Source organism: Scylla paramamosain, chromosome 13 (assembly GCF_035594125.1).
Source record: "Scylla paramamosain isolate STU-SP2022 chromosome 13, ASM3559412v1, whole genome shotgun sequence".
In the NCBI taxonomy this organism is placed as follows: domain Eukaryota; kingdom Metazoa; phylum Arthropoda; class Malacostraca; order Decapoda; family Portunidae; genus Scylla; species Scylla paramamosain.
The window spans coordinates 20,603,278-20,615,926 of record NC_087163.1 but is presented as its reverse complement, the minus strand read 5'-3'; the positions used below and the strand labels follow the sequence as shown (position 1 = coordinate 20,615,926).

At 39.6% G+C, this 12,649-nt stretch overlaps 1 protein-coding gene across 1 annotated transcript in view; it reads right to left on the bottom strand.

The window, feature by feature from the left end:
• LOC135106485 (uncharacterized) overlaps positions 1-12,649 on the bottom strand; it is a 15,826-nt gene extending 3,177 nt beyond the window's left edge. Inside the window, exons 1-11 of the mRNA XM_064015523.1 lie at positions 12,493-12,649; positions 9,098-9,177; positions 8,532-8,598; positions 7,471-8,313; positions 7,296-7,386; positions 6,850-6,966; positions 6,490-6,605; positions 2,501-2,599; positions 1,446-2,291; positions 1,043-1,129; positions 57-232 (exon numbers count right to left, since the gene is read on the bottom strand). Coding sequence (XP_063871593.1) covers positions 57-232; positions 1,043-1,129; positions 1,446-2,291; positions 2,501-2,599; positions 6,490-6,605; positions 6,850-6,966; positions 7,296-7,386; positions 7,471-8,313; positions 8,532-8,598; positions 9,098-9,153 — 2,498 coding nt within the window. The 5' untranslated portion in view covers positions 9,154-9,177; positions 12,493-12,649. The remainder of the gene's footprint in view (positions 1-56; positions 233-1,042; positions 1,130-1,445; positions 2,292-2,500; positions 2,600-6,489; positions 6,606-6,849; positions 6,967-7,295; positions 7,387-7,470; positions 8,314-8,531; positions 8,599-9,097; positions 9,178-12,492) is intronic.

Genomic DNA, 12,649 nt, shown 5'->3' with positions numbered 1-12,649 from the left:
ATTCTAGATAATACAGCACATCAAACAACAAAATACCAATGTACTACAAAGCAAACCTGTTGTCCTGCTGCCGTCGCCTCCACTGTATCTGGTGGTTCCTGATGTCAAGAGGTGCCTTGGGACTCACCCACTCTGTCCCACTCTGGTCCAAGGAACAGTGCGACTCTTGTGTGGCAACAGCACTTTCACATGCACCACTCTCACCTTCAGCCTTGTCTTGTTGAGGGCTTTCCTGTAAAAAAATTTATCTACCTATATCCCAGGCCACCAATCCCACACACGGCAGCCCATAAAAATAATTAAAAATAAATAAATAAATAAATAAAAAAATAATGCAAACTGAACTCAAGAATGTTACTGAAAATCCTAGAATATTATACAAATAAATGCACTAGAGTACAGCAATTCACCCATTCCCTTCCAAACCGTTCTAAGTACTTTTCTCTCAACCTCAATGTATCTCATTTGCACCTTTTATTTCACATTCAAACCTTTTCTTGAGCTGCCATTCATCATCCTATCCTATTAACACTGGACACTAGTCCTTGACCATTCCCTAAGTTCTTAAATCACTTTCACTTTCATTTCCAGCATGTTACATATTTCATAATCACTGCAATCTTTCCTATCACTAATCATTCTCAGGAAAAACATTACTGCTTATTTGTTCACTCACTTTGTTTGCCAGTGTAAAATACCACTTATTTACAAATGAATCTGCCTGTCTGATAACTACTAGAAAATAAGAAAAAGGTAATTAAATCTTATGTAGACAGCTAATGAAATAAGTTGGTTTCCTCCCAACACTAAAGTAACTGGTGGAAAAAAGATTACATGTATACCCCGTATCTGTCCACACAGGAGGATTTGGCAACAATGTGGTCATCAGAAGGTAAGCATTGATCTCTGGGCATCTGTGACAGTTGTGGTGTGCTGTGACCACACCTGCGTATCTTTGTGCCCAGATGATAGCAAACACAACACACTGAGAAGCTCAGTGCAAAACAGTGCACACTCCTTAACAGAATTAAATCATACCCACCTTTACTTCACCTTCCTCCACATGGTTTTCTGAGAACATGGCTTTTAGTCTCTTTAACGGTGATATTGAAGTTGCAAAACTCTCCATCTGCAAATCAAAATTAGTTAAATTTACATTACTTCATTTTAAAATCATGTCTGAAAAAAATAAAATACACTAATGCACGTCACTTGAAGATGATACTCAATTCTACCTATAAACTTGCTTGACATCGCTCTTACATAGAGATAGCTGAGGTACAGTGTCTTGATTATTTATGAGGCAACATAACTATATAAAATCTGACCTGGAAACTATTGCTAAGAAGAAACAATTACAGAAAATTAAGTAACTACTTCAGGCATTGGTAATCTTCCTGTTTAGGGACAGCAAGGAAATTAAGTAAAACATTTAAAATACATACCAGCTTCTTTTGCTTCATTTCCAGACGCCTTGCTGTAGTCTTATCCTGCAATAGGACTGCTTCAGCATTTAATTCTTCTTGCTCCTTTAGAAGGCTTTCAATATCTTTTAAGACTTTTAAATCTAAATGCTTGATCTTGGCAAAGTTAATTGTTGTGTTCGTGGAGGCATCAACTTTATTAGAATTGCCAGATGTCACTTTATCTTGCATTGTATTCTCTTCATGCAAACATTCACTGTCAGATGGGATCACTTTGTTCACTGACTGAGGCAGTGAAGATAACTGTGTACCCACAATCAAACTTCTTCTTGACTTAATATGTTTCTGTGTTCCCTTAGCACCTAATGTTTTTGATGAAACAGAAGAACAAATCAACTTAGAGGTGCTCTTTGGCTCAAAGCTCATACTTTTTCTCTTCATTGGAGTACGAACACATAGGACAGCAGCACTTCTTCGTCTTTGCATTCTCTTGGTGGACCCTGGATGTGCAGGAACATTAATTTTCTTCTCACTACTTATACTTGAGCAGCTGTAAGTGCTGGCTTCCTGTAGTGTGTGACTGGGAGCATCAGAGTTTTCTGGTTGTGTTCTGTGCCATAGCAAAGCTTCACTTGATGGATTCACACTTTTGTTGGTAATAGGAGGGGTAAATCTTGAAACCTTCAGTTCCATATTTTGATGTGATGAAGCAGAATTATCCTCTGGCTGCTGGCGAATTACAATACTCTTTCTCCTGAACCTCGAAGTCTTCACACCATTATCAAGGAGGCTTTTCTTGATAATAGGCTCACAGACTTTTTTTTGCTGTTTTTGATCTCTGGGATTCTGAAGAACAGATGCTCTATTCTGAAAATACATACAGACACATATAAATTCTAGCAGACTGACAAGGATTTATACCAGGGAAAGAAAAATGGAAAACTATGTTACTTTAAAATAAACTTGGAAAAATTCAATAGTTATAGATTGGTTAGCAAAAATATAACTTACATTTGTACTGTACCATCTTAGGTCACTCAATGTACAATGAGAAAGATTGCAGGAAAGTCTCTCACCATGATTGGTGTCTGAACCAGCATGGAGAGAGGGGCAGTCTGGTCCTCACTGTCCTCTCCCTCATCTCCACTCTCAAATGCCAACATCTTCCGACAATCCTTTAAGGAAGCAGCAACTTTTTACTTGCATACACATAAGAACACAAGAAAATAAGGCAAACTACAAGAAGCCATCAGGAATACACCTAATAGTTCCTGTATGAAGCATACCTATTTTCACCTATCATCCCCTATGCATAAATTTATCTAATTTTCTTTTAAAGCTCCTTAATAACTCAGTACTAACAATCTGATCCCACTGCATTCATCTACCACTCTATTTGAGAACCAATTCCTTTCAATCTCTTTCTTAAACCCAACTTTTCAAGCTTGAACCTATTATTTCTTGATCTGCCTTGATTACTGGTACTGAGAATTTTGCTTACCTCAACCTTGTTATATCCCCTATACCACTAAGATTTCTATCAAGTCCCCTCTTAACCTATGCTTCTCTAAGGAATGTAAATTTAAAAGCTTCAGTCTCATCTAGAAAGGAAATCCCTTCATCCCCTGTATCCTTTTAGTCATTCTTTGTACTGATTCTAATAGATCTGTATCCTTCCTGTAATATGGAGAGCACAACTGCAAAGCATGATCTAGATGATGTCTGACCAGCACCAAATATAACTTCAACATTACCCTTGACTTTTACTTTCAACACTCCAAAAAATTATTCCTAATACCCAATTTGCAATATTTCTGGCCTCCATACATCATTTTCTTAGATGGAGATCAGAGCTAACTATTACTCGTAAATCTTTTTTCATTCTCTTATCTTACCAGTGCTGTATAACATTTGTCCCAAGATTTAACAAATAGTAAAGAGAAAAGATTTCCCTTCAGCATAATGAAAAGCACATACTGTCATCACTTAATACATACCAAGTTTTACAACTGTATTCGTGAATCTGTTACATGAGAGGAGGCAGTAGAAACCTGCTGAAACGATAATTACTCCCAGTGAGGTCTAAAGCACTGTTCAGGTGGTGCTGTGAACTTATCATTAAACCCAGCTGTGACCTCACTGAACATTTCCCTTTGTGTCTCACAACACAAGGGGGCAGTCACAGCCCACCCTCTAAAGACAACTCTCTTCCTCCACACAAAACTACAAGCATCTAATAACACACACACCCTTCACTCAAAAATTTCAAAATTATCATGGTGACTCCTACACCAGCTTCGGAGTCCCTATCTGGGGAGGGGACCATAAATGTTCCCAGGTTGGACTGCCTTTCTGTCGACGACCCTAAGTGTCTTGACACCCCCCTCAACTTTTTCTTCATTAACTTCTGCAACATTTGCAATCTAAGATCTAATTTTCAATCTGTAGAACACCACCTCTCCTCTTCTAAACCTCATCTTCTTTTCCTCACTGAAACTCAGGTGTCTGAGGCAACTGACAGTAACCCCTTTTCTGTTCCCTCCTACTTTCTCTATCCTTATTTTCGATCCAAAGCTGGATGTTGTGTTTATGTGCGCAATGACTTAACCTGCTCTCGTGCCCACGCTCTTGAATCTTCTGAGTTTTCCACCATCTGGCTACGACTACAGAGTCACTCTCAAATTAAATTTATCTGTGCTGTATACCTCTCACCTAACTCCTCTGACTATAAGAAATTCTTTGACTACTTAACTTCCAAAGTGGAGCACATTCTGACCCTCTTCCCTTTTGCAGAGATCTCCATTCTTGAAGACTTCAATGTTCACCACCAGCTTTGGCTTTCCTCTCCCTTCACTGACCATCCTGGTGAACTAGCCTTCAACTTTGCTATCCTCCACAACCTAGAGCAATTGGTGCAACACACTACTCGTATTCCTGACCGTCTTGGAGACACACCCAATATTCTTGACCTTTTCCTGACCTCTAATCCTTCTGCTTATGCTGTCACCCTTTCTTCTCCGTTGGGCTCCTCCAATCACAATCTCATATCTGTATCTTGTCCTATCGCTCCAATCCCTCCTTAGGATCCCCCTAAGTGAAGGTGCCGCTGGTGTTTTGCCTCTACCAGTTGGGGGGGACCTGAGGAGGTATTTTGCTGATTTTCCTTGGAATGACTACTGCTTCCGTGTCAGAGACCCATCTTTGTATGCTGAGCGCATAACAGAGGTGATAGTGTCTGGCATGGAGGCGTACATTCCTCACTCTTTTTCTCGACCTAAACCTTCCAAACCTTGGTTTAACACAACTTGTTCTCGTGCTACACATGATAGAGAGGTGGCCCACAAAAGGTACTTAAGCCTTCCATCACCAGAACCTCATGCACTTTATATTTCTGCCTGGAACCAAGCCAAGTCTGTTCTCCAACTAGCCAAAAACTCCTTCATTAACAGAAAGTGTCAAAACCTTTCAAGATCTAACTCCCCTCGTGACTTCTGGCATCTAGCCAAAAATATCTCCAATAACTTTGCTTCTTCTTCCTTCCCTCCTTTATTTCAACTAGATGGGACCACTGCTATCACATCTATTTCTAAAGCTGAACTCTTTGCTCAGACCTTTGCTAAAAACTCTACCTTGGATGATTCTGGGCTAGTTCCTCTCTCTCCTCCACCCTCTGACTACTTCATGCCACGTATTAAAATTCTTCGCAATGATGTTTTCCATGCCCTTGCTGGCCTAAACCCTCGGAAGGCTTATGGACCTGATGGGGTCCCTCCTATTGTTCTCCGAAACTGTGCCTCCGTGCTTGCACCTTGCCTAGTCAAACTCTTTCAGCTCTGTCTGTCAACATCTACCTTTCCTTCTTGCTGGAAGTTTGCCTACATTCAGCCTGTTCCTAAAAAAGGGTGACTGTTCTAATCCCTCAAACTACCATCCTATTGCTTTAATTTCCAGTCAATCAAAAGTTTTTGAATCTATCCTCAACAGAAGATTCTTAAACATCTATCACTTCACAACCTTCTATCTGATCGCCAGTATGGGTTCCGTCATGGCCGCTCTACTGGTGATCTGGCTTTCCTTACTGAGTCTTGGTCATCCTCTAAAATTTTAGAGATTTTTGTGAAACTTTTGCTGTTGCCTTGAACATATCAAAAGCTTCTGATAGAGTCTGGCATAAAGCTTTGATTTCCAAACTACCCTCCTACGGCTTCTATCCTTCTCTCTGTAACTTCATCTCAAGTTCCACTCATACTGCTCTTCTAGACAGGGTGGAATCAAAAGCTTTTCGTCTCATCAACTCCTCTCCTCTAACTGACTGTCTTCAGCCTTTCTCTCACCGCTGCAATGTTGCATCTCTAGCTGTCTTCTACTGATATTTTCATGCTAACTGCTCTTCTGATCCTGCTAACTGCATACCTCCCCTCCTCCCTTGGCCTCGCTGCACAAGACTTTCTTCTTTCTCTTACCCCTATTCTGTCCATCTCTCTAATGTAAGAGTTAACCAGTATTCCCAATCATTTATCGCTTTCTCTGGTAAACTCTGGAACTCCCTGCCTGCTTCTGTATTTCCACCTTACTATGACTTGAATTCCTTCAAGAGGGAGGTTTCAAGACACTTATCCATCAATTTTTGACTACTGCTTTGACCCTTTTATGGGACTGGCATTTCAGTGGGCATTTTTTTATTGGATTTTTGTTGCCCTTGGCCAGTGTCCCTCCTACATAAAAAAAAGACAATCCTCAAATATCCCATTATTTTATTACAATTTTGTACGTTTAAAAAAAAAAAAATTATTGGTAAGAGTATTTGTGAAAGTTTTCAGATGAGGGGGAGGGGAGATAATACTCACATGAAAAACTATTCTGATAATTGGCTTGAATTAAATGCAGTTTATGTTATTAAAAAGATTATTTTTCCTGGCTATCTGAAAGGCCTAGATTAGCATGAATGTATAAGTATTTTTTGCTCATATGCTCAAGCTTAGGGAAGCCAAGTATTAGTTTACCTAATCCTCATACAGTACCTCTGCTCTACTCTCATAATTTAATCTGTACAACTTCATTTTACCTGTAACTTGTTCCCCTCTGCTTTGTTTGTCACTGGCAAGTCTTTCTGCTGGCTGATCTTTCCCAAACTCCCGTTTGGCATCCACTGACTGAAGCGTGATCTGCACACTGAAATACCTGTGAATTTTACATTTCAATAATCAAAAGAGAAATGAGAAATCTGAATGTTCAATGAGTCAGCACCACTGCAAAACTTGCCATCTCTTCATGCTAGGTAACAGTTATCATTTAAACAGACCAAACACAGTAAAGTATATATCAACAAAATGTCATGCTTAATGCCTCTCCTGTAAAAGCCAAGCAGTCTCTGCTATAAAGGTCACACACAATGGCTTCTTCTCTTAAAGGAACACTAACTTACCAGGTCTTTGTCCTGAGGGAGCTATTTCACTTCCTCCTGAGGCTGTCACTCTTTCCACAGAGGACTGAGAAACCAGGGCTCTCTGTCTTGCAAACTCAAGCAGAGACCTTCTTCCTTCTAAATGGAAAATGAGAATAAAAGATTAATCCCACAAACTCTCAAGCATATCCAGACTATGAAAAGGCTCAAAATAAATTTTTTTAAATCCATAATTTTTTGTCCAAATATCTAAGGAAAGGACCTGTGATAATAAAAAAATTTTCCTGAACTAAAATGTTCTATTTCTCTAATATCCACATTTTTGTGAACATCCAATAAGAATAAAAAAAAAAATACCACAATTTTTCAGTCCACTTATGCACAAAAGTACATGGTATTATTCTTTACATCAAAAATAATTAAGGTTGCTGAAGATGTCCTCTACATTTATTCATGTAAGTACTCACTTGCTCCACTTAATCGCCTTCTTCCTTCCCCCACAAGGAAGTGGGATTTCTGTTCACTCTCTTTCTCACTGGCTGGCTCTTCCTGATTATCCTAAAGAAAAACCAAAGCATGAGCAAAATTCTTAAATTCATGATTCAAGCACTAAAGATTTCAAACAATATGAAGTACACTTACCATTCTGACTTTGGAACTTTTGAAGTGGGAAGAAATAACATCTGCCTCCTCCTGTTCATCTTCAAGAATTGTTTTATGTTCATTTCTACTTTTGTCTTTACTTTCAGAGCAATTCTCGATTACATTATCTTGAATCTTTGTCTTTAAATCTCCTTCACACTTTAGTAAGCTACTCCTCCTCCTGAGGCGTGACTGAAACCTGGAGGTGAACTTTGGAACTGCAGGCTCCTCAGGTACATTTTCACAATCATCACCTTGACTCATTGGGAACTTGGTTGCCGAAGAATACAAGTTATTAGTTCTATCACTTTTGTAACCTTCATTAGCAGTGGCATTGGTACTTTCAGAGCAATTCTCAGTTATCTTTGTCTCTGCATCTCCTTCACACTTCAGCAAGCTACTCCTCCTCCTGAGGCGTGACTGAAACCTGGAGGTGAACTTTGGAACTGCAGGCTCCTCAGGCACATTTTCACAATCCTCACCTTGACTCACTGGAAACTTGGTTGCCGAAGAGTACAGGTTATTAGTTTTATCATTTTTGTAACCTTCATTAGCTGTGGCATTGGTAGCCCACGGAGATTCAGATCCTGTGTTCATAAAGCGAGGTGCACACGACCTTCGCTGATGACTTTTCCTGAAACTGGTGATAGATTTGTAGCCATACTGCTTCTTGGCAGACTGAGTACCCAGGACTTGAACCCCCTCTGTAGGTTCTATAGAATTATTCACATCTCTAAGGGGTATGAGAGGGCCTCTTCTTTGATTCCCATGCAGCTTTGTAACAGAGGAACAATTATCTATCATATTTTCTCCATCACTTCTGGAGATTTTGTTACATGTGCCCTGTTAATGAGAAAAATATTTTGAGATTAGATTTGGTGTTTTGCATTGATTACAACATATTACAATAAAGATGGCTTGTACAATTTACACAACCTTAATTACCTCCTCTAAATACGTAATACATGTACAACTTGAACATATAAGCAGTGAAGTGTAACTCATTATACAGCACTGTTGACAATTTTGATGCAAGTCAAGGAATATCATTACACACAAACCTCATTCCATACAGAAGACTGCTCACTACTGGAATCTTGACTTACAGACTGCAGTGCACTCCTCCACCTGAATAAGTAACATATCACATGTATGAGACCATAAGCACATAAGGAAACTACTCCTTTGATAGGAATAAATAACAATAATAATATTATTAGTTTAGCACTCACATCACCACTGAAGGTTTTGCAAGCACTGGTCAGCATCTGAATACAGATACAAGGCCAACTCAAAGTAAAGAATTTGCAACAGACACTCACAAGAAGTAAAGAACTGCAAGGCTAATCCACTTACAGTGAATGTCAAAACCTACTTATAAAAATATGCACAGCGATTCAGACCAGAGTCACAGCAACAGTCAAATCTCCAACATGCATGTAAGAGAAAAACTGGCGGCAAACCAAAAGGTACTACAATTTCAGAATACCATAAGGCCACATGAAATTCATAATTACCTATGTATTACAAGAGAGTGAAAAATTAAGATAGGGTTTGGGCAGTGAAAGGGGAATAAACACTAACATATTTAATTCAGGAATAACTGATAGAACAGTGAATGACTAACCTGCCAAATGAGTGAGGGACCCCCATGGGCTGGTGACGATTCACTTCCTGCTCCATCTGGTCTCAGATTGTATCAGATACCTGGAAACATGTAGAATACTTGAGAGAGAGAGAGAGAGAGAGAGAGAGAGAGAGAGAGAAGAGAGAGAGAGAGAGAGAGAGAGAGAGAGAGAGGAGAGAGAGAGAGAGAGAGAGAGAGAGAGAGGAGAGAGAGAGAGGAGGAGAGAGAGAGAGAGAGAGAGAGAGAGAGAGAGAGAGAGAGAGAGAGAGAGAGAGAGAGAGAGAGAGAGAGAGAGAGAGAGAGAGAGAGAGAGAGAGAGAGAGAGAGAGAGAGAGAGAGAGAGAGAGAGAGAGAGAGAGAGAGAGAGAGAGAGAGAGAGAGAGAGAGAGAGAGAGAAAGTGACTTGCATTAGTTTGAGGTACATGAGTAAATGCACCAATGCCTGAATGTGCCACCATCCTAGTCTGCATGCAGCTGCTGCATAGTCCAAAATTACCAGAACAGAGTTACCAAAAGTTCAATAGTAGTATTTTTACTCTTCTCCATGGTTTGCTGATTCACTGCATTTCCTCAAGTACTTGGATGTTATGTCATGGCTTTCATAAGTTGTCCAAAGATGCTTAAGCTTGTGCTGCTTAGAGTTGGTCTTACCTATTCTGGATTCTACAAAGTTTCTGTGCATTTAGCTTGACTTCAAAGTGAGAATCAGCACAGACTTTTAGAGCCATGTAGCAACTCTGTACTGGGTGTCACAGTCTTTGCAAGGTGTGCTGCAACGGTCTGTAACAGACTACCAACTCATCATATGGCAAAAACCTAATGACACATATGAAACAGTTGAAACTGTTTAGCAGGGGCTCACAGGTCCCCTCAGCTGTACTGCAATTGACAACCAATGAACTGAGGCAACAGACAGGGGACAGGCTGTTGATTTTGTGTATTGCAACTGCATGAAGGCCTCTGACAGGGTATGACACCACAGGTTACTTTACAAACCTTGCAGCATATGGTATAGGTCAATGTGCAACACAGATCAGAAGTTTTAAATAGAAAGTAAACAGAGTAGTTGTAAACAGAGAAATGTCTAATTGGAGGGAAGTAATGGTAAATTTATATAAGTGCAGCTATTTTTAGACAAGACTACATTTTACTGGTAGATTTTGATGTGCTTTGAACGAATCTAATGACTGTTTCCACCACAAATCAAATTTCTTTTTAATAATCTCCTGAACACCTGTAAACCAAAGATCTGTAATGAAAACAAGCAGAGATTCATCAAAAAATACCAAAATCTACCAGAAAAATGTAGTTTCATCTTCCTGCATCACACACACGCACCCACCCACCCACACACACACACACACAAAAAAGAAAAAAAGAAAAAAAAAAAAAAAAAAAACCTAGCATAACTAACTAAACCTAACCTCACCTAATCTAACCTAAATAAACCTAACTGAATAACTGAACCTAACCTGACTTATTGGTCCTCTGGTACTTCCTCATCCCTGGAGTTCTCACTGGGAAGGACTGGAAGTGGCTAAGATTCATTATTGTTGTGAAATTTTATTGCCTTGAAGTTATCACACTCACAGCCACCACACTGAGCCATGTTCCAAGACTGATTCAAAATCAAGCTCATCCCTCCCACCTTGCTGAACATAGCCTGCCTATTGGCTGGTTTTTTTTTTTTTTTTTTTTTTTTTTTTTTGATTGGTCAAGGCACTGTTTCAACCTAATGAAATCCTCTCCTCTACCTGCCCTTCTTACCATCCTTCACTCCCCTTCCTTCCAACACTGTCTGCAGACCATCATGGCATGAGGTAACCTGGATACACAGAGGAAACAATAAATTTGATAAAAACTGATATCTCAGGAATGAACAATTTGCAGCAATAAAGAAACACACCACTGTGTTACATGTGATCCAGGTACTTCACTGAGAACATTTTTTTTTTTTTGATGAGATGGGTGCACTTATATAATAATACCAAAGCAACAAGTGGAGTGCCATAAGGCTCAGTTCTTGGTCCACTTTTGTTTGTTGTTTTCATTAGTGATCTTCCTGAATGCACAAAGAATGAAAGTGACATCTACCTGTATGCCGATGACACCAAGATTTTTTGAAGCATCAGTGAATCAGATGATTGTAGGAAACTACAAGATCTTAACAAAATCAAGGAATGGACTGAAGTGTGGCAATTAAAAGTTTCATCCTGACTAATGCAAATCCATGAGAGTGGGCAGATGTGACTTACAAGACCAAGGCTACAGAATGTTTGGCAAGATGGAACAAACAAACATGGAAAAGATATAGGGGGTGATCATTGATGAAAAATTGAGCTTTGCAGAACATTTGGCTGAGAAAGTAAACAAAGCCAATGGAATAGTGGGCCTCATAAGAACATATGAACATCTCAACTTGGACAGGTTTAAATCACTGCACACAGCTCTAGTGAGACCACATTTAGAATATGTCACTCAGGTCTGGTGTCCTCATCTGATCAAAGACATTGAGGCCAGATAATGAAGAGAGAGCCACCAAGTTAATGCCTGAACTGAAAGTGCTTAGCTATGAAGAAAGGCTAAAGAAACTGGACCTTCCAACCTTGTCATACAAAAAATCATGATTGAAGCCTTTAAGATCATAACTGGGAAGTATGATGAAGACTGCACTAAAAGAATTTTTGAAATGAGGAACAAAGAAACTAGAGGCAACATGAATATCTACAAAAATAGAAAAAAATAATAAAATAAAATAAAATTTTAAAAATGCAAGGTTGGATGTCAGGAAGCACAACTTCACCTAAACAATTGGAACAGCCTTCCTGAATGGGTAATCAATGTCAAAAATGTTCCTGAATTTAAAAAGAAACTCGATAAATTTTGGGAAAACGAAGATTAAAAACATGTAATTATAGTGCAAATAATGTCTCCTACCACACTCTGCCACAGTTTGGGGAGTAACGTACTTAAAACTGGAGCCACAGACATAACCCTCTTTCAGAGGATTGCGAGTATGTCAGACAGTGTGAATATAAGATCTCAACCACTCATTGAAGCAAATACTCGTCACAAGCATCGCAAGGAAAATGTTTTTTTCACGGGAGGCCCTGCGGAAGTGGCTGATGCCGTTAGGTAGGGCAAGATACCTTTTAATATCAATCCAAGTAACAGTAGATAATTGTAACTAAATTGTATTCACCCCATATCTTAATATACTCCCTAAATTAACAGGTCTTCAGAATCATAACACAGCATCTGGCGCGTGACTGCCAAACCAGCTGATATGACAAAGTTTAAATCCCCGAGCCATCCCTGACAACTCCCCGCCGGCAGGACATATACCAGCTATTTCACCACCAGCCAGCTCACCCGTCACAATATTCGTATCTTACCGCCTTCTATATGCTACGACTAATACTTCTTCACTACCAACTGGCCTCGTCGTTCTGGGCACAAGGAAGAAATCACAGTGAATGCATAGCGTCACCTCATCTACACTTTCAAAACAGAGGGGCGCAAGTCTCAGAATGGCTGCCGCTCGACACGCGC